This window comes from Pleurodeles waltl, chromosome 7, assembly GCF_031143425.1.
Source record: "Pleurodeles waltl isolate 20211129_DDA chromosome 7, aPleWal1.hap1.20221129, whole genome shotgun sequence".
Taxonomy (NCBI): Eukaryota; Metazoa; Chordata; class Amphibia; order Caudata; family Salamandridae; genus Pleurodeles; species Pleurodeles waltl.
In genome coordinates, this window is record NC_090446.1 from 512,630,096 (window position 1) to 512,652,908 (window position 22,813).

The window sequence follows — 22,813 nt, forward strand, 5'->3', positions numbered from 1 at the left end:
TCTTAGATCTGAAAAAATGACATTTCCAAAACAACAAACTAGCTGTTACTTCACTTTGGTGTTAGGCGTGTAGATGGGCCAGTGCCCTAGATGTGAAGCTGACCTATTGATGTATATTAAAACCTAATTCCAGCTTTATTTTACAGCTATCTCAAGCTTAACGTGTGCCATTTGCCCAGAATGCAGAGTTCACGGTTAATAACACACATCATCGCCCATGAATGAAAAGAGTATACAGTCATTTACATTATGGGTGCAGGAAGGAAATCTCAGTTTTCTGTTCTCTTTATCTAGATTCGAAAACCGTCTGTTGTAGACTATTTTGTAGAGTCAACGCCACTACACCCCCTAAAGAAAGCATGTATTCTACCTACTTGTGATTTTAAAGAACAGTCACATTAAGCGTCGATGTCACGCAGAGTCCCAGTGAAATGATTGCAAAATATTGAAAAATAAGCAGAAGGTGTTAAATTTGTGTAGTGATTTAAAATCTAATATTTAACACATTTCTTTACGCATATCAAAACTGATAATACCTCCATGTTTAGGGTGACCAGATTTTCAGAACAAGCATTAGCAAAGGCAAATTGCCTATGCAAGAGGTACAGGCGTTGTGAATTAAATTTTAGCCATGTTGTACAGAAGTGCAGCCAGGGGCAGCTCATTAATAGGAGCATGGGGAGTTGACCCCCTACTGCGAGCCACAACACCCCGGACAGACTCCATATCTCTGATCATTTGGTTCCTGTAGGGCGGGTGGGTACTGAGCAATCTGGCGAGGATTGGAGGAGGCTTTGAATGAACTGCGCATGTCAGAATGGCCGATGTTTTTGTTGTGGCCAGCCTGACATGCACCGTTCAGGCTTCCATGATCAATGCTATGTGGGAGGTGAAAGAGCTTCGACACAGCCCCATCGGTCTCTGGGTGAGCGTTGCGTTTCCCTCATTCAGCCAATCCTGGCACTGCTCTTATACTGTTTTGGTATTAAAAACAGCATGACAGCAGTCCTTTAATTGGCTGGGATGCTATTACCCAGCATGCATGTCTTTGCCAGGCAGTGCGAGGAGGAGGATTGGATCATCAAGCCAGATCAAAGTAAGAATATGTTTCTTTATTTAATACCAGTACTCCTAATATGCTGATAGATTAAATTTGTATTGGAGAGGTGATCAGTTCACATTCTATATAAATAAAACATACCTATAAATAGAATGTGCCCCAGTCACCTCTGCAATACAAATTTAAGCATGTCTGTCCTTTACAAAATTATTTAACTTTTACGTGCTGCACCTGCCCCACCACTTTCAAAAGTCGCCACCTGACTCTGAGCACGGCTGCTGTGCAGTATTGCTCAAAGTAAAAATAAAATCACTACAATGCGATCAACGGTGGACACATTTAAAAAATGTACTTCCAACCATGCTCCATAGCAGCCATACTACTGTACAACAGAGGTTTAAAAATAACATTGGCAAAGACAACTTTTTTAGCTATTTGGCTGTGTCAATGTTTGTTTTGCCATGCTGTACACTAGCATGGCTGCTGTGCAGTATGGTTGAAAGCAACAAAAAAAACGCTTTGATCCGGCCAGTGATGACTGATTAATAGTGGTTTTTTTTGTCCTTGCAGCCATGCTGCACAGCAGCTTTGCTGATGTATGACATGGCTGAGACAAGCATTTGCAATGCAATGGGTCTCGCCTTTGCTCGACTTGCAGCTATTAGCACTGTAAAGTCCTAACCGGACTTTTATTGCCATATAAATTGTAAATGAAAAGTAATACAGTTTTACATAAGCTAGCCAATTTAAAGGGCCACGCCATGAGCATGAAGGAGCACACAACTGGAAACAGAAGTTTGCTCGCAGTCAAACGTAAAAGAAGTTATGCAATTATCCATGTAAAAGGGTCGCTGTCATGCAACGCGCTCGACTACTGCCCAGCGAGATGGCACTGCGTAGGAAATAAAAAGAAAAAGTAGTCCAGAAGCCATGCAGAAAACATGGAGCCTCGTATGTTTTCAGAACTTGGCCGGTGCGCTCGAGGAGGGCTAAACTCTGGAAAATGCATGACATATGCATGCCTTACACAAATGAAATCAAGCATTTAAAAGACAAGTCCATGTACCAATGAAACTGATGGACGTGCAGTGGGTGTGGTTAAAAGACCACAGAGATTATAGCAGGATAGAGCGCTTGCGCGCTTGACCCTTAAAACGGTGACAAAGCCAACAGATCTTGCATAGACGAGACCTAATGGCTTTGCCAATGCTTGTTTTTGACTTTCGCTCCCAGCTTACTTACTACTGCTGCTCTGTGTTGCTACTTTGAACTTAAAACTGTCATCATCAGGGTTAGACTCAACTAAAAACTACTGTTGTATTTGGCACAGACTGACACTACATTAAAAGTCCTTGTGTCAGAAGTCTCAGCATTCACGTTTGATCATTTTAATCCTATTGCAGTGTGTGGATCCCCACTTGAATTGCCACGGATTGTAGGAGGACAAGATGCGCAGGATGGGGCATGGCCCTGGCAGGTCAGCATCTATGTGTATGGTCGTCACTATTGTGGAGGATCACTCATCGCCAACCAGTGGGTGCTGTCTGCAGCCCACTGCTTCTCCCCGTAAGTATAAAAGAACTCTTGCAGCTCTATGGTGGGGATAAGGAACAGTGCTGCTGTGAAAGAGGCTTGTGTTTAAGTTTCCTTAACTTTTTTTCCCAAAAAGATATCTTAGATCAAATCTGCATATTTTTCCCCCACATGTTGGGAATTCTAAAGATAGCCAGGGTTTATGGATTCCACTATATGGAACAAAGAAACTATCCAAAGTGTAGCAAAATTTAAGGATTTTTTGGGGGAATAAGGGACATGGGGCCAGATGTATCAAGACATTTTGCATTCGCAAACGTTGAGAATCGCAAGATTCCATCATTTGCAAATGCAAAATCGCCTTTCACGATGTATGAAAAGCATCACAGACCAATTTTAGGAAATCGCAATTTTTTCCGATTGCCTAAAATTGTGACTCCGAAAAGGGAATCGCAATTTGCGATTCCCTAAATAGAAATGGCAAATAGGGAATGCGTATTTACGATTACTTATGCACATGTATCATGCATTTCCTAAATGGGAACTGGGCATATAGGAAATGCAATAACCATCAACTCCAAGCTGGTGGCAACCATGTGCAATTTGGGCAAAGGCATTTGTGCCCTTTAAAAGTGCACATTTTTTGGGGGGGTGCATCAAAGGAAGCCTTAGGCCCCCCCATCACCTTTGGATTTGTATTACCTAATTTGCGAATTCCTAAAAGGGATTCACAAATTAGGAAATGCAAAACCATTTGCACCTATGGCTACGGGTTCAGGCCCATAGGAATGAATGGAGTCCAATTCCCCAATAGCGATTCCCTAATAGCGACTGCAAATTTTAAGAAATCACTATTACGGAATCATTATTTTCTTACATACCATTTTGCATTTCTTAAAATTAGCTATTTAGGAAATGCTAAACGGTACTTTGATACATCTGGCCCAAAGTGCTTTGCAAGAAAATATGTGTTTTTTTCTAAGGATGGCATCAACACAAGGTTTGCTATGTCAAGATTGCCTTCTTCTCAGAGGACAGGCAGGCTGTAAAAAAATGATTTTCGTACAGTTTTCGCTGTTTCCTTAGTCATAGTTTTTTATTTTTTTGGGCTGTTTCAACCTACATGTATTTTGGGGGCTGGAGGCGGGTATTAAACTCATGGGCGAACCTGAAAAACTGTACGTTTCCGAAAAGTAGCACACCTTTCTCCCATACTGGCAGCTGGATTTTCCTAATGCCAATAGTGTGTGCTTTCTTTCCAGGTAATGTATACTCCTGAATTATTGTAATATTGTTTTGAAAGCACATATGAGTTTTTGGATGACATTTGATGTGCAGTTCAATCATCATCATCATCTGTACAGTTTCCGCTTCCTGCTGCGTTTTCGAATGCTGTTACTGTAATTGCATTTCAGTTTGAATTTTGGTTGTGTTTCGATTTTAAGCCACTTAGCAGTGTAAACAGTGAAAATGCTGATCTAACTGGTCAGAGGAAACGGGAACGAGCAGAATGTGTAAGTAAAAACAACTTCAAATTAAAAGTGTGCAACACTGCTTTCAGTGTATCTAATAGTAGGTTGCTTCATGCACAAACTGCATGCAATTCCCTATTCTTGGATACACAAAACTGAGTCAGATACAAAGGGCAAATTCACCAAAAGTTGCAGCCCATGCTTTGTCAAATTTGATTCTGTGCAATTTGTACCCCATTTCTGTAGACAGAAAATATTCAGAGCCTTGGAAAGTGAATGTTTCACTGCTTTAATGTCAATTAATGTATTTGTACTTCACTGTTTTGTTGTCATATATCGCTTTTAATTTCTTACCTTTGTATAGTTTGGTGTTTCAAGATTTTATTATGTGATCTTGAAAAAAGCTGGTTCGATGTTGTATGATTAATTGTGCTACTTTTTTAACTCGGTGGTTGTAAATAATACCATAAGAAAGCCAACAAGGAGTGTTTTTAACAAACTGGGAAGGGTGCTACCACTATCCATGAGCAGGAAACCGCTCAGGGAGGCCACCAGTGGAATTGAGAGAGGCTCTCCTTTCAAATGGTGCCACTCTTTCCAAGCGATTTGCCTGGGGCGACAGACACCCTGGTCATAGACCACTATAAAACATAGTGGCTGGCATTTTCCCTGATTGCACCAAGCAGGGGACCTGGGGCCTGATGACTTAAAAGGTCCAAATTAGACATGACCCTATAGATGCACCCACACAAACTAAATAAACCATGTTGCCTAATGGAGGATTCCTGCCTTGATTTCACAAGCCCAGCTGCTATCCTTTAACAGAAAACCTTTAGTGAGAAGCACCACTGGAAAGGGTACATTCATCTTTTCACTACTGCCCCTCAATTTCAGAAACTGTGTCTGGGAAGTGGTGCACTGTGTTTGGGGACAGGTGCTGAAAGGCTGATATGCTCCCCTAGGGAAGAAAAGACCTCACATAATATTATGGCCCGGGTGGGGGTGGGTGGAGGAATCCACTCCCCCCCCCCCCCCCCCCCAAAAAAATGTTCCCTGGTGTCCAGTGGAGGCTCCTGCTCAGGGATTGTGGCTAGGCCACACCCCCAAGCAGGAATCCTTTGCTGAGAGGCACCATTTGAAAGGGGATGTTAGGTGCTTGGGAGATCTCTTGGTCCACAAGACTTACCTAGCAGCTGTATCATCAACCGTGCAAGCGAGAGGGATGGGTTGATGAAGAAGTGCTTATTTGTCAGCCCTGGTGTGGGCAAAATAGGCAGATGCTTCTGGTGCAAGCAGCGGAGGATTCCCCACACCTCCTTAGGAGAGTGTGATGTTCAGGTTCTCTGCACTGCAGAGGTACTGTGGAGAGCTTTGTCATCAATGAACATCACATCTTCCACAGTAAAGGATTAATTGAACAGAATGTTGATTGATATTAATTTGTTACTTACAGAAATATCTAGGACGTGTGTGAGTAATGATGCTGCAGTGGGGTTTTCAATCTTACATAAACGAAGTAACCATCCACTACTTTTGCTTGCTCTACAGAGACTTTCCACCTTTCACGTATGAGGTAATACTTGGAGCATATCAGTTGTCAAACAACTCAAAGAACCCTAATTTGATTTCACTGTATGCAAAGCAAGTGATTATCAATCCAGCATACACAGGAGCCATCGACTCTAGCGGGGACATTGCTCTGGTAGAGCTGGAAGCGTCAGTCAACTACACAAGACATATTCTCCCTGTAAACCTTCCAACCACTTCTGTGCTGTTCCAACCAAGCATGGAGTGCTGGGTCACCGGATGGGGTTCAGTGGATGGAGACGGTAAATTGTATTTTTATGTTCAAATTAATGAATATGGATAGTTTAACACAATTCTGATTTCTGACATAAATTTTTGAGCAGCCATATTTTGGGCTCTGGGGCATTTTGTCTTAAATTAGCTTTCGCAAAAAGAACAGTTGATGGATGGAATGTAGAACAATTCAAACATTCACCCCCGTCACAGATCTGGGATTAATACATCAGTTTTTTTGCTCACCATGCCATTCCAGTTTGGACCCAGTCATATGCAAATCAGTCTTGACCCTGTTAAAAACAAAACAAAAAATAAACAATGGATTAAACCCAGATCTTTGTGACTGGGGGTGAATGTTTGATTTGCTCTGCATTCCGTCCATCATCTGTTCTTTTTGCATTTGTTGCCCCAAGTGGGAAGGGTATGCCCAGAAGTGGGTCCCTTGCTCACTTCGCCACTGGATTCAAGCTAGCCTAGCTGATGAAGGTTGATACCCTGAAACCGGTCCTAGGATGCTTGTTTCCAGTCCATGGGAGACCTGACTTGGCAGTTCGGGCTGGACTGTTCCTGTGAGGAACAGGGTAAAGACTGATTTGCATATGGCTGTGTCCAACCTGGGGTAGCATGGTGAGCAAAAAAACGATGGATTAAACCCAGATATTTGTGACTGGGGGTGAATCTTTGATTTGCTCTGCATTCCGTCCATCATCTGTTCTTTTTGCATTTAAAATTAGCTTTCAGCAGAAACTAAGGGGCTGATTTATAGCTTGGGAGATGGATTAATTAGTGTTGCAATGGTGGAGTACTCTACTCCCACCATTGTGACCATACTCCGCCTGCCCTATTTGGAGGTGTATGCGGCTCCTGTGGACATCTCTTACATTTCTAGACATCGCCGTCCTGGCAGTTCCTGGAAATGCATTGTAAGTTCTATGGCAGGCTCTGTCAACAAGATCGAGCTGTATGTCAAATTTACAGTTTTTTGTAATTTTCAAAAAGAAAATCATATCCCAAAGCATTCTCCTATGGTGTGGGGGTCAATTAAAAGTTTTAATTGCCCCTTACCGCTAAATTTTTCATGGCAGTGATGGGCAGTTAAAACTGGCTATGTGTCCAGCCCCATCTAAATCAGGCGTGCGGACACATGGCAAAACCTCCAATGGCTCTTACTCCGTCAGGCCATTGGAAGTGTGTGTAGACAGCAGAGACAGCGTAGTATCCGCCACTGACATACTGAAGGCCCACCTGTCTCTAAATAAAGCATGCGGAGTTTCATTTGGGAGGAAAGGATACTCTGTCTCTTTTGCCTTTCCACCATATTCTAAAAACAGGGCCAAGTCTTGACGCTGAGCGCAGTAGTTTGTCTCTTGGTGCCAGGCTGCAGAATCAAACCCTTTTGGGTTTGTCAGAAACTTCTTTCAAGATCTTCCAGCAGGGTTCAGCTGCAGACACTGTTAATATTCAGTTAATAATTGGAAAATGTCTCTATAGCTGAAGCAATAGATGTGGCAACTTTGCGCACACACAGACCATTCTATCAGTTTACACAAAATAAAACAAACACAAATACCAGTTATTTGAACATGTGAGTTTCAGCCCTAATACATTTATGCTAAGGGGTCACACAATAATTATATCATTCAGTGCACAAGCCCAGACTATGTTAACACGCGTTAAGGTCTGTAATGAATACTGTAAGTAATATTGCCAATACTTAGTAAGAAGTTGCTGCACAAAACACCTTATTTATATATTGTGCTCCAAATGTCACATGCTTCATATCTAACAAACTGTTTCATGGAGTCATACCTTAACGAAGATGGACACAAGGCCAAGCCTCACAAAATATTTCCCAAGCAAGTTTTGACTTACGTTTGAGACTTTAACATTGTTTTTCATGGTTCAAATTCAACTTTAATGTATAGATGTTTAAACGTTACAGATAATGATTCTACATGTATGGTTGGGATTATAGTTCTAGAGTTCTCGGTTTAGTTCCTACTGTCTTTTATTTAAAGTCTGCATCTAAAGTTCATGATTTCTCTTTTTATGTTTTATTTTGCATACTGTAAATAGTTTTAAAAAGTGTATACCCACCCTATGTGTCCTGCCTTCCTCTTCATGCCTCTGTTCTATTAACAAAATATCTTAAAAGTCACTTCCGGTAGATACGCTGAGCCCAAAAAGGAAACTGGGATAATTTGGGAGAAAAGGAAAACCAGCGTGTCACTCCCATGGAGTTATGTTTCAGTGGAGTGGGGTTTTAGGAGACAGACGACCGTGTCACAAAATTTATTTTACCTGCAGATGATTTACAGCTGCACCCAGACTCCTGATTTATTACACCCAAATATAGTAGCATTTTATAAACTATTAGAATATACTATGTGGTATTGTGGAGTAAATCAGATGGCATCATCGCAATAATAAACACTGGCGTAATCAGAAATGAAATTAGCACGAAAGCGAAATACAACTCCAAACCTGTTCATCACATATTAGCATTATTCTGCACTATACTGAATTCAGCTTGATGTATTAACCCATCATAATTTACCAAGTCATGTAAAGCTTTGCAGACCAGTTTTCCGTAGACCTCAAATCGGAACCCCAATTTTCAACATCCCTCCCTACCAATCGTTCAGTTTGCTCACCCCACTCCAATTGGTAATGGCTTCTATATTCCTTTCATGCTTTAGGTCTATACAGCAAGTAAGGGCCCTTTTCCACTCAGACCCTACATTTGTTACACATGAGAAAACAATGCTTCTATTAGTTTATTAGTAAGCAAACAGAAGCTGCCATGTTGTATATTTGTGACTCCGCCAGCATGGAACTTGCCCAAGGTAATCTGTAAACAGATTTCTACCTACCTTCAGCAAATAAAAGAACAATCCCTTTTTGGCTACTATAATGAGATCAACAGAAAGTACATGACAATTTAGCACGTACAAACTTTGTTAGGCCTTGCATAAGAATGTTTAGTCAAAATATTCAAATCATTTTTGTGAGTAAACCACTGCTACTTTTACATGAAACAAAGCCTGTAACCCGTGTATCATTAGCGAACATGTGGGGAAGGTGTACTCACATACAATACTCCCAAACCTAAACCACCATAGAAGGGAAGATTGCCAGAAGTATCCTAAATCAGTCAGACCGTTAGCTATTGTGTAGAAAGTGTTCTGCATGTCATACTGTGCTATGCATGTTTCCCCTTCATGCAAGGTGTAAATGAAGACCATTTTCAATTCTTGAATGTGCATGATCTTCAATTGTCACTTCAGTGCTTAATAATTATCAGAGTGGCAGAGATGAGTCAGAGGAATACATCAAAATATAAAACACTGCTTTCTGAATTTTTCAATTGTTTTTATATTAAGCCTCCCTCCCGTGCTAATTTTGATATACGTGTTAATGCGGGCAAAAATTCATTTTTGGAGGCTGGAGTATTTCCTCAAGAATCAGTATTTGCATGCTATTTTGTTCCTATGCCTATTGTTCCAAAATAATTGGAGGTAACTATATTTCCTCCACCAACAGTTCATCTTCAAAAATCTGAAGATGCTTGAATGGTTACCAATGTTGTTGGTTTTTACCCCAAATGAGTTGTTATGAAGCTAATTTTGATTCCACTTACCTTCAGTTTTATAGTGCTATTTTTGGAGGCATTTTCCTTCAGGGAGAAGCTGGAGTTAGCAACGTGATTTTATTTCTCTGACAAAGATTGTGATAATTTCGTTTGTAGAAACTAGTTACACCTTTGTCATTTGTGTATTTTATCAAAGAATACACGTTTGTCTAAGTGTCAGCAATAGGAGCAACTTCGTGGAACAAGGTTTACATCTTGGGCAGAGAAAAGGGCCTGTTCAATTGTTACATGGGTGTAGTGTGGGTATCTCGGTGCTTACACAGATTTACCATTAGTTGTAGACCTGGTAATTTGTCAAAATTGTAACAAAGAGAAATATGCTTATTACTCTTCGTTTTTTTCCTTTCCTCTTTCTATTTGTACTGCTTTCTGCAGCACACATAAAAAGAGGAAAATCCCTCTCAGGATTGTTCCTGTGCAGGAAGATGTCCCTTCCCACTGGATGGGTGCCTTTGAGTGGCACCTTAGATTCCACTGAAGCCCCACTCAAACCCACCAACACCCTCAAGAAGAAAGAAAACCCAAAATCAACAAGTGAGTAAATTCTTAGAGTCTTAATCATACCTCATATATAGACGTCCCCTAAAAGTACATTTATCTGGACCTCTTTTAACAAATCATCAGCCTCTGTACCTGAGGAAAGTACCCCAAAACGAACCTTAAAGACCACTTTTAGTTTAGATTGCTGATGATTAGCAGTTTGTGCTCCAGCTGCTTTAAACAAGCCAATCATGTCCTTAAACTCTCTCCTATGGCAAGCTGCTTCAATAGGCATGTCAGAAAATTTTTCAAGATTTGAGCCATTCCCCCAATACAAATACCTGCTGAATTGCTATTGATAGAATCTGTTGCATGGCCGTGTAACCTGAAAAGTTTACCAAAACTGTTTGTGGTTGCTTCACATTCAGAGATGAGTGAAAAGGAACCCTACGGGCTTGCGTAATTGATAGATCCGCTGGTGGATCGGAGACTACAAGTTTTTTTAATCAAAGTCTCAATTAGGGTATTTACCCCCTTCCTGGAACCCCTTGCCCTCCGGGATATCACCAAATCCTAATTTTGAATGTCTCAAATGATTTTCCAACTCATTTAAATGTATTCTCAGCATAGCAAGAGTTTTCCTGGCTTCAGCTACAAAACTGTGCTGTTGAATAGCGTTGTCCTTCAGATCCAAGATCCGCTGTTCAATCTGGTTGAGTCATTCACAGAAAAAAGTAAAGTTATCATCAACCTTAGTTAAATGATCTTGCAAAGACAAAATAGTCAGTGACTGAGACTTTTTGAAGTCCCCAATAGCTGTTAAAAGAATTGCAAACAAATGGTTAACTTAATGGTCATTTGGAAAAGAGCCTTTAGGCTGAGTATCCACCACTGATACTGGCAACTGTGAAAGAGAAGGTAATGAAGAATCATCCAATACTTCGGAAACAATCACATCTTTCTCAGTAGCATCAGACTCGGTCCCATTTAGTTGGCTTGGCCCTCGCTTGCTGACACCAGGAGATACTGAATCAATTCCCTCAGAGATCTTAGTCACCTGTGAACCTTCGCCCCCCCTTCTTAGGAGCAAATATCATATCTTGTCATTGTTGTGAGGTGCCTGAATCTGAGTTTGCAGTATCAAGGAGCCAGACCTTAAATCGCAGCTAGTGCCAACAGAATGTCATGCCACCAGCTGTACCAAAGAGAGACCCTCCTCCAATTCCTTGAAGACAGCACTATGGGCCAGATGTATGAAAAAGGCCTTTTGTGAATCGGAAATAGCGATTTTTAAGAAATCGCTATTTCTGATTCGCAAAATGCAATGTATCACATTTGCGATTCGGTAATAGCGATTTCTTAAAAATCGCAAATGCTATTACCGAATCACAAACTGCTATACCGGCACCCATTTACACCTATGGGCCTGTAGGCCCATATTTGTGATTGTTTTGCATTTCCAAAATTGCGAATTCCTAACTGGAATTCGCAAGTTTTGGAAATGCAAAGTCCAGGGTACTGGGGGCCTTAGGCCCCCTCTGCTGCACCCCAAAATATTTTTTTTACAACATGTAAGGTGCACACATGCCAAAAGGGCATGTGTGCTTTACATGTACATTTTAAAAATGCATTTTAAATGCATTTTTTAAATTTGCACATGGTTACCACCAAGTTCAACTTGGTGGTAAACAGCGATTCCTTAATGCCCAATTCGCATTAAGGAATTGCTTGTTACATGTGCTTTAGAAATCGCAAATAAGGAATCCTTATTTGTGATTTCTTATTTAGAGAGTCGCAATTTGCGACTCTCTAAACAGGGTCGCAATTTTAAGGAATCAGTATTTTAGCGATTCCTTAAAATTGCATTCAGAATGCCTTTGATACATTCTGAAATGGATTTTTGCATTCGCAAACAGGCATTTGCACCGTTTGCGAATGCAAAAAGCTTTGATACATCTGGCCCTAAGCTCCACACCTGCCACCCCTAAACCTAAAGGGTCAGAAATATTAGCAGCATTTCCAAGTACAACATTTCCTGTAAACTCTTCCACTGGCAATACCCCAAGATTGGAGCAAAAAAGTGGCATTCTCTTAGTCCTTTGTGGTTCAACTGAAGAATACTCAATCACTTGAGATAGGGACTTAATTAGTGACCACAGTTTAGTGTGCGTGTTCCTAAGAGCTCAACACTGCCTTCTGGCCCTTTTTAATGTCTATATTGGACTGTTGTTAATTATCATCAGTTGTTATTAGCAGTGGTTTCAATGTCATGCTGATGCTACACAAACCCTGCTAAGAAGTGACCATTCTAAGTCGGGCCTTGTTCATTTGGCAAGATGTCTAACTCAAGGGCTCAGATGATGAATACTTGGTTCCAACTTGATAGTGGTAAAACCGGAAGACCTCTTGTTTAGGTCACATCCAAGCCTTATTAAATTTGATCACAATTTTGCTTTTTCTTGACATTTAATCAGACCATCCCCTAAACTCCAGGCAACACGCTTGAAAGTTAGTAATGTCTATCATATGTCCTTGGAGGCAATGGTTGTTCCATTCACAAGTATTGTCTGCTATCACATTCTGCAGCTGTGCAAGTTAATCTGATTTGTTTCTTCTTGTCTTATTCAAAACTATGGTCAATAATGGGTGGATGTAGGAAAGTACCATCTTGCCTGGCATGTTACCCCCATTTTTCACTGTATATATGTTGTTTTAGTTGTATGTGTCACTGGGACCCTGGTAACCCAGGGCCCCAGTGCTCATAAGTGTGCCTGAATGTGTTACCTGTGTAGTGACTAACTGTCTCACTGAGGCTCTGCTAATCAGAACCTCAGTGGTTATGCTCTCTCATTTCTATCCAAATTGTCACTAACAGGCTAGTGACCATTTTTACCAATTTACATTGGCTTACTGGAACACCCTTATAATTCCCTAGTATATGGTACTGAGGTACCCAGGGTATTGGGGTTCCAGGAGATCCCTATGGGCTGCAGCATTTCTTTTGCCACCCATAGGGAGCTCTGACAATTCTTACACAGGCCTGCCACGGCAGCCTGAGTGAAATAACGTCCACGTTATTTCACAGCCATTTTACACTGCACTTAAGTAACTTATAAGTCACCTATATGTCTAACCTTTACCTGGTAAAGGTTAGGTGCAAAGTTACTTAGTGTGTGGGCATCCTGGCACTAGCCAAGGTGCCCCCACATTGTTCAGAGCCAATTCCCTGAACTTTGTGAGTGCGGGGACACCATTACACGCGTGCACTACATATAGGTCACTACTTATATGTAGCTTCACAATGGTAACTCCGAATATGGCCATGTAACATGTCTATGATCATGGAATTGCCCCCTCTATGCCATCCTGGCATAGTTGGCACAATCCCATGATCCCAGTGGTCTGTAGCACAGACCCTGGTACTGCCAAACTGCCCTTCCTGGGGTTTCACTGCAGCTGCTGCTGCTGCCAACCCCTCAGACAGGCAGCTGCCCTCCTGGGGTCCAGCCAGGCCTGGCCCAGGATGGCAGAACAAAGAACTTCCTCTGAGAGAGGGTGTGACACCCTCTCCCTTTGGAAAATGGTGTGAAGGCAGGGGAGGAGTAGCCTCCCCCAGCCTCTGGAAATGCTTTGTTGGGCACAGAGGTGCCCAATTCTGCATAAGCCAGTCTACACCGGTTCAGGGACCCCTTAGCCCCTGCTCTGGCGCGAAACTGGACAAAGGAAAGGGGAGTGACCACTCCCCTGACCTGCACCTCCCCTGGGAGGTGTCCAGAGCTCCTCCAGTGTGCTCCAGACCTCTGCCATCTTGGAAACAGAGGTGCTGCTGGCACACTGGACTGCTCTGAGTGGCCAGTGCCACCAGGTGACGTCAGAGACTCCTGCTGATAGGCTCCTTCAGGTGTTAGTAGCCTATCCTCTCTCCTAGGTAGCCAAACCCTCTTTTCTGGCTATTTAGGGTCTCTGTCTCTGGGGAAACTTTAGATAACGAATGCAAGAGCTCATCCGAGTTCCTCTGCATCTCTCTCTTCACCTTCTGATAAGGAATCGACTGCTGACCGCGCTGGAAGCCTGCAAACCTGCAACATAGTAGCAAAGACGACTACTGCAACTCTGTAACGCTGATCCTGCCGCCTTCTCGACTGTTTTCCTGCTTGTGCATGCTGTGGGGGTAGTCTGCCTCCTCTCTGCACCAGAAGCTCCGAAGAAATCTCCCGTGGGTCGACGGAATCTTCCCCCTGCAACCGCAGGTACCAAAAAGCTGCATTACCGGTCCCTTGGGTCTCCTCTCAGCACGACGAGCGAGGTCCCTCGAATCCAGCGACTCTGTCCAAGTGACCCCCACAGTCCAGTGACTCTTCAGTCCAAGTTTGGTGGAGGTAAGTCCTTGCCTCACCTCGCTGGGCTGCATTGCTGGGAACCGCGACTTTGCAGCTACTCCGGCCCCTGTGCACTTCCGGTGGAAATCCTTTGTGCACAGCCAAGCCTGGGTCCACGGCACTCTAACCTGCATTGCACGACTTTCTAAGTTGATCTCCGGCGACGTGGGACTCCTTTGTGCAACTTCGGCGAGCACCGTTTCACGCATCCTCGTAGTGCCTGTTTCTGGCACTTCTCCGGGTGCTACCTGCTTCAGTGAGGGCTCTTTGTCTTGCTCGACGTCCCCTCTCTCTTCAGGTCCAATTTGCGACCTCCTGGGCCCCAGCAGCGTCCAAAAACGCCAAACGCACGATTTGCGACTAGCAAGGCTTGTTGGCGTCCTTTCAGCGGGAAAACACTTCTGCACGACTCTCCAAGGCGAGAGGGATCCTTCCACCAAAGGGGAAGTCTCTAGCCCTTTTCGTTCCTGCAGAAAAATAAGCTTCTTCTGTCCAGTAGAAGCTTCTTTGCACCCGCAGCTGGCATTTCCTGGGCATCTGCCCATCTCCGACTTGCTTGTGACTTTTGGACTTGGTCCCCTTGTTCCACAGGTACCCTAGATTGGAAATCCACAGTTGTTGCATTGCTGGTTTGTGTCTTTCCTGCATTATTCCTCTAACACGACTTCTTTGTCCTTAGGGGAACTTTAGTGCACTTTGCACTCACTTTTCAGGGTCTTGGGGAGGGTTATTTTTCTAACTCTCACTATTTTCTAATAGTCCCAGCGACCCTCTACAAGGTCACATAGGTTTGGGGTCCATTCGTGGTTCGCATTCCACTTTTGGAGTATATGGTTTGTGTTGCCCCTATCCCTATGTTTCCCCATTGCATCCTATTGTAACTATACATTGTTTGCACTGTTTTCTAAGACTATACTGCATATTTTTGCTATTGTGTATATATATCTTGTGTATATTTCCTATCCTCTCACTGAGGGTACACTCTGAGATACTTTGGCATATTGTCATAAAAATAAAGTACCTTTATTTTTAGTATAACTGTGTATTGTGTTTTCTTATGATATTGTGCATATGACACTAAGTGGTACTGTAGTAGCTTCACACGTCTCCTAGTTCAGCCTAAGCTGCTCTGCTAAGCTACCATTATCTATCAGCCTAAGCTGCTAGACACCCTATACACTAATAAGGGATAACTGGGCCTGGTGCAAGGTGCAAGTACCCCTTGGTACTCACTACAAGCCAGTCCAGCCTCCTACAGTGGACTATGACAATACCCTCTTAATGGACATATCCAACTTTAGATCCACCAACTTTAGAGGGCACATTGTTGGGATCCATTTGGCTACATCAACATCTTTGGAGATTCATGTTCCAATGCCATGGGAGGTCTTGCTGTGGTGCCTTTAGAACATATAATCTGTTTCAATTATTCTATGCTATTTAAAGCTGTGGACACGATCTGCCCGTAAAACTTACAGGTCAAAATATCTGCTTCCAAAACGGCATGTATGGTCTTCACACCAGTTACTCCTAATCCCACCCGGAGACATTGTAATTTTCCTGCATATTGGAGGATTTGGGTGGCTAGATTAGTAAACTCTCTCCCTGTCGACAATTACAGGGAAGAGAATTTAAGTAGATTCAAGATAATGCAGAAAATATACCACTTTTAATCCTGCCCAACATTAGTGATAATTGGTAACAAGTGCCTACAGCAGGGGTGTTCAACGTATGTCCAGGATGATTGGTCAGAAGAGGTATTAGTGGATTTATAATTACCTTTATTCTTCTACAATTTACTTTCAATCACTTTAATTGTGAGGTATCTGATTTCCATCTTGTGTTCAGTGTGTCATCTTGTGGCATGCCATTATTTTAATTTTCTCTTAATTTAACTTCAAGCTATTCATGTTTCCATATTCCTTGTTTAATGCTTCAACTTTACCCTTACATTTTCAAGTTGCTTCTGATTATAAATATACCTCCATATAAAGCGTTATTTTTTTAGTGTAAGATTCAGTCTTTCAAGGAAGCTGTTTTTATTCATCTACACCATTTTTCCAAAGGTTCTCATTTCAAACTAAAAAGCTCTGAGAATAAGTGGTACCCTATCTTGCAATCCTTTCTTTCTTTAGATCAATAGACAGAATATAATTTATTGAAAGTTTCACATTAATTGAAATAATCTTAATAAGGTTATCCCTAAATCCAAATGGTGATATGTCTTCCCAGTGGGAGCTCTACCTATCTTCATCAAATACTTTTTCCTCCTTTCTATGACTGATATTGGACGGCGGACAGCCTGAGTGCCTAAATTATCTTAATTAGCTGTTCTATTTGTTTTGAATGCACAATTCTTAGGGCAAATATTTCTGATCTTTACACTTTACTTTAAGCAATCTGAGGTGTTTTAGACAAGGCAGTGAAATGCTAAAGGGGTTTTGATGTGGAATGTATAGAGGCTGGAATGTGATGATCCCTTGTCAATGTTCTGGACAGTTGGTGGGAGCAGCCATGCTGACACAACGTTCCTCATGGCTCATGTTACCTCTTTAAATATTCGAGTCTTCTCCGTCATCACCACAACATTTGTTGGCCATGAGCAGGAGTTGCTAGGACCTGGACGACCCACGCTGACTGCATGTATAATCGCGAGTTTGATTTCCCCTTCAGTATTGCTTTGTGCTCCGTTCTTCCATGCCCCATTCTGTGACCTTTAACTGTTTGCTGTGGTCCCCGCTTTGTTTTTCCAGCAGCTTGTCTCAGTGGCTCAGTTTGGTATTGCGTTTCTGTCTCTGCCTGTTTCGTTATATGCATGCACTGGGATGCTGAGTAGTGACGACAGCTGATGCAGCCATCTTCTGAAGCCTGGAGTGCACTTCTTATGGTATTGTGCACTGCATGCTAGTGATGTCAGCCTGGTGGCCATCTTAGGCAGAGGAATCCTTCTTGCTGCTGGTTTTGGAACTCTCTAGCGCATTCCCAAGGGTTGTGCGCTACATGCCTGTAATGTCATGCTTGGCGGCCATCTTAGTCAAAGGAATTTATTGCTATGTATCAACATGACATATGAATTCAATCTACTGCGATGGCCATTTTAAACTTTCTGGTCAGGGATACCAAGAACAGCGTATATTTTGGTGATATTTCTTCTACATTGGTATTCTGTACACGTCATTATGTGTCATCAACAACAGTTAGCTGTAATGTGATCTGTAGTAAGCACAACTCATGTACAGATCATTTTATACTTCTGCATGGTGTTCAACAGAGTAAGTAGCTTGCCATCAAGTGTAACAATGGAAAATACACCTGTAACACAGTTACCACCACAGTGATACAATCACATTTATATTCAGTGAGGCACTCACTTGGTCTAACAGTATACAAGTGTATTATTGAATTCACAGTGATACACTCACTTTTGGGTTTTCCAGAATTTTGGTATCCTCTACAGTTATACACTTACTTTCAATGCCTGCCATGATACACTCACTCCATGTAACAACATTATGGTGTGTCATTGAATTCACGGAGATATACACACTTTCTTTGCTCCAGTACTGAGAGTGCTTCAGTATACCCAGGCTTTGCATATAAAGTATTGATGACTGTGTACTGTTATCCATAGTCCTACTGTGATAGCAACTCTTTCGAGTTATAGCAGCATTCATTCTTTGTGTTTATGATTTTGTTCGATTAAACAGAAGTGTCTGGGGTGTCTGTGCTTGATAAGTGGGGACAATGTCTGATGAATCAGTGATTGTCTATTTAGTGTAGCATGCCGTCAGTTAATCCACCACCTCCATTTCTAGATGTTCCAGAAGAACCACTGATATCCTGGAGCAATAGGTTTGACACTTTCTGTACATTTCTTGGGGCCATAGGTGCTTCAAGGTTTCATCCAGAAAGGAAAAAAATACATTAAGTAGGTTTTGAAGGCTGTGCTATCTTTAAACATCTTCCAGATAGTGAAGCTGCACAAGTAGAAGAACCAGTGGATAAGCTCACAGAAGCAATCAGGGAGTTGGAAAAACGTTTTAACGTTCAACACACTACTGTAGCACTATGACAAAAGTTCTTAATGAGGAAGCAGCTGAGTGGAGAGAGAGTATACACATATATGTCTGCACTCAAAAGTTTATTTGTAGTCTATGATTTACAAAACTTTACAGATCAGATAACGTGATTGTTAGAAATGGGGTTTTTGGTTGGCAGTCAGGTTACCCCCTGTCCAAGCAAAAGCCCTCACTCTAGTCAGGGTAAGTTACACACAATCCAAGATTATCCTGTGCCCACCCTCTGGTAGCTTGGCACGAGCAGTCAGGCTTAACTTAGAAGGCAATGTGTAAAGTATTTATGCAATAAATCATACAATACCACCATATAGCACCACAAAAATACACCACACAGTGTTTAGAAAAATATATATAATATTTATCAGGATAATTGTAGGTCAAAAAGAATAAAGTTGCAATGGGAAATTGTAGAGATATCACTGAAAAGTGATATAAAGTGTCTTAAGTCTTTAGAAGATAAACAAAGTCTCTTTCAAGCACAAGTACCTGGTTTGGAGTGGAAAAATCTCCTCAGAGGGCCACAAAGGAAGAGGTGCGTGGAAAAAGGGTGTGTGCGTCGATTTCTCCCCAGCACACACGGACTCGCGTCGTTATTTTCCATGCGGGGAAGTCGTGCGTCGTTTTCCGGCGCGCGGACAGTCTCTTTCTGTGGATCGCGGGGATTACCAGATGTCCCGGGTCTGTGCGTGGATTTTCCTGCTTGTTCTCCGGCTGCGCGTCGGCATGCGGGGCTGCGCGGCGAAATTACGATCTCACGGCAGGCGTCGCGTCGATTTCTCCTCTAGACGTAGGTCTGCGGGGCTGCGCGTTGAAATTACGATCTCACGGCAGGCGTCGCATCGATTTCTCCTCTAGAGGTCGGGCGGCGTTATCCTTGCGAAGCCGTGCGTCGGATTTTCGATCGTCCCCAGAGCGTTGCGTCGGTCAGCTTCGGTGTGCAGCATTTTTCTCGCTGCGGAACAAGCTGTGCGTCGAAATATTCGGCGCACGGAGTGTCCAAGTGAAAAAGAGAAGTCTTTTTTGGTCCTGAGACTTCAGGGAACAGGAGGCAAGCTCTATCCAAGCCCTTGGAGAGCACTTTCACAGCCAGACAAGAGTTCAGCAAGGCAGCAGGGCAACAGCAAGGCAGCAGTCCTTTGTAGAAAGCAGGCAGGTGAGTCCTTTGAGCAGCCAGGCAGTTCTTCTTGGCAGGATGTAGTTTCTGGTTCAGGTTTCTTCTCCAGCAAGTGTCTGATGAGGTAGGGCAGAGGCCCTGTTTTATACCCAAATGTGCCTTTGAAGTGGGGGAGACTTCAAAGAGTGGCTAAGAAGTGCACCAGGTCCCCATCCAGTTCAATCCTGTCTGCCAGGGTCCCAGTAGGGGGTGTGGCAGTCCTTTGTGTGAGAGCAGGCCCTCCACCCTCCCAGCCCAGGAAGACCCATTCAAAATGCAGATGTATGCAAGTGAGGCTGAGTACCCTGTGTTTGGGGTGTGTCTGAGTGAATGCACAAGGAGCTGTCAACCAAGCCCAGCCAGACGTGGATTGTAAGGCACAGAAAGATGTAAGTGCAAAGAAATGCTCACTTTCTAAAAGTGGCATTTCTAGAATAGTAATATTAAATCCGACTTCACCAGTCAGCAGGATTTTGTATTACCATTCTGGCCATACTAAATATGACCTTCCAGCTCCTTTCAGATCAGTAGCTGCCGCTTCAACAGTGTATGAGGGCAGCCCCAATGGTAGCCTATGAAGAGAGCAGGCCTCACAGTAGTGTAAAAACGAATTTAGGAGTTTTACACTACCAGGACATATAATTACATAGGTACATGTCCTGCCTTTTACCTACACAGCACCCTGCTCCAGGGGTTACCTAGGGCACACATTATGGGTGACTTATATGTAGAAAAAGGGGAGTTCTAGGCTTGGCAAGTACTTTTAAATGCCAAGTCGGGGTGGCAGTGAAACTGCACACACAGGTCTTGCAATGGCAAGCCTGAGACAAGGGTAAGGGGGCTACTTGAGTGGGTGGCACAACCAGTGCTGCAGATCCACTAGTAGCATTTAATCTACAGGCCTTAGGCACCTGTAGTGCACATTACTAGGGTCTTATAAGTAGATTAAATAGTTCAATCAGGTATGATCCAAAGTTACCATGTTTAAAGGGAGAGAGCATATGCACTTTATCACTGGTTAGCAGTGGTAAAGTGCGCAGAGTCTAAAAACCAGCAAAAACAGTATCCCAAAAGTGGAGGGAGGCAGGCAAAAAGTTAGGGGTGACTACCCTAAGGCTGTCAGGTCTAACAGGTGTCCCCACCAGCTGAAAGTGGGGAGAGCTACCCGACCTCCTGGGAGCTCTCATCGCTAAGGCGGAAGTACCTGGAGAGACCATCAGCATTGACGTGGTCAACCCCTGGGCGATGTTCCACCGTAAAGTCCATCCCCTGTAGGGAAATGGACCAGCTCAAGAGTTTTGGATTCTCACCCCTCATCTGCATGAGCCATCTGAGGGGCCTGTGGTCTGTCTGAACCCGGAAGTGAGTCCCAAATAGGTAGGGTCTTAGCTTCTTCAGTGCCCAGACCACAGCAAAAGCTTCTCTCTCAATAGCACTCCACTTCTGTTCCCGTGGTAATAGCCTTCTGCTAATAAAGACTACCGGTTGGTCTAGGCCCTCCTCATTTAGCTGTGCTAGAACTGCCCCTATGCCATGCTCTGAAGCGTTCTTCTGCACGATAAATTCCTGGGAGTAGTCAGGGGCCTTGAGCACGGGGGCCGTGCACATGGCTTCCTTCAGGGCGTCAAAGGCTTTCTGACAAGCCTCTGTCCAATTCACCAACCTAGGTTGTTTCTTGGACGTGAGTTCTGTCAAGGGTGCCACAATGGTACCATAGCCCTTGACAAACCTGCGGTAATATCCGGTGAGGCCTAAAAAGGCTCTCACCTCAGTCTGCGTTCGAGGTGGTTGCCAGGCCTTGATAGTTTCAATCTTGGCCTGGAGTGGCTGCACCTTGCCACCACCCACTAGGTGTCCCAAGTACACCACAGAACCCTGCCCAATCTGGCACTTACTAGCCTTGATGGTCAGGCCTGCCTGTTGCAGGGCCTGAAGCACCTCCTTGAGGTGAAGCAGGTGTTCCTCCCAGCTGGAACTGTAGACAGCTATGTCATCCAGGTAGGCTGCACAGAAGGCATCCTTGCCAGCTAGGACCCCGTTAACCAACCGTTGGAAGGTAGCGGGGGCATTTTTCAATCCAAACGGCATTACCCGGAACTGGTAATGGCCATCAGGGGTTGAAAATGCAGATCTTTCCTTAGCCCCCTCAGTCAGGGCGATCTGCCAGTACCCTGAAGTAAGATCAAACGTACTCAGGAATTTGGCAGCGCCAAGCCTGTCAACGAGCTCATCTGCTCGGGGGATGGGGTGAGCATCAGTCCGTGTGACTGAGTTGAGACCCCGGTAGTCCACACAGAACTGGAGTTCTGGCTTCGCTCCTGGGGCAGTAGCCTTAGGGACCAACACCACAGGGCTGGCCCAGGGACTACTGGATTTCTCGATAACCCCTAGAGTCAACATCTTGGAGACCTCGTCCTTGATGCTGGCCTTCACCTTATCTGACAACCTGTAAATTTTGTTCTTCACAGGGAGACTGTCACCCGTGTCAATATCATGAACACAGAGGTGGGTCAGTCCAGGAGTAAGGGAGAACAGGGGGGAGAACTGCTCCAACAGCTCATAGCAGTCTCCTTTCTGGTTTAGAGTCAGGGAGTCAGATAGAATGACCCCGCTTACTGACCCATCACCTTCTTGGGCAGAGAGGAGGTCGGGGAGAGGTTCACTCTCCTCTTCCATTCCTTCATCTGTGACCAGAAGCATATTGATCTCTGACCTCTCAAAATGAGCTTTTAGTCGGTTCACATGGAGCACCCTTAGGGGATTCCTAGGGGTTTGGAGGTCCACTAGGTAAGTAGCCTCCCCTTTCCGCTCCTTTATTTCAAATGGGCCAGACCAGCGGTCCTGGAGAGCTCTGGGCTCTACTGGCTCCATTACCCACACTTTGTCTCCAGGTTGAAACTCTACCAGGGTGGCCTTCTGGTCATACCAGTGTTTCATTACCTCTTGACTGGCCTCAAGGTTACTTTGGGCCTCTTTCCAGAAGCGGGTCATCTGGTTGCGTAGGGCCAACATGTAGCTGACCACGTCCTGAGGGGGTGTCTTTGGAGCTTTCTCCAATCCCTCCTTGACAATGCTTAAGGGTCCCCTTAGAGCAGCTCAAAGGGACTGAACCCTACCCCCCTCTGGGGGACCTCTCTGTAAGCAAAGAGAAGGCATGGTAAGAGGACGTCCCACTTACGCCTCATGGCCTCAGGGAGGCCAC

The 22,813-nt window shown here is 43.8% G+C and overlaps 1 protein-coding gene across 4 annotated transcripts in view; it reads left to right on the top strand.

Annotated features, from left to right (window-relative positions):
- The window catches only part of LOC138304285 (serine protease 27-like), a 283,335-nt gene that overhangs the window by 32,795 nt on the left and 227,727 nt on the right, over positions 1-22,813 (top strand). For all 4 annotated transcript variants that reach the window (XM_069244219.1, XM_069244218.1, XM_069244220.1 and 1 more), the window contains exons 2-3: positions 2,464-2,626; positions 5,614-5,894. In XM_069244219.1, coding sequence (XP_069100320.1) covers positions 2,464-2,626; positions 5,614-5,894 — 444 coding nt within the window. The remainder of the gene's footprint in view (positions 1-2,463; positions 2,627-5,613; positions 5,895-22,813) is intronic.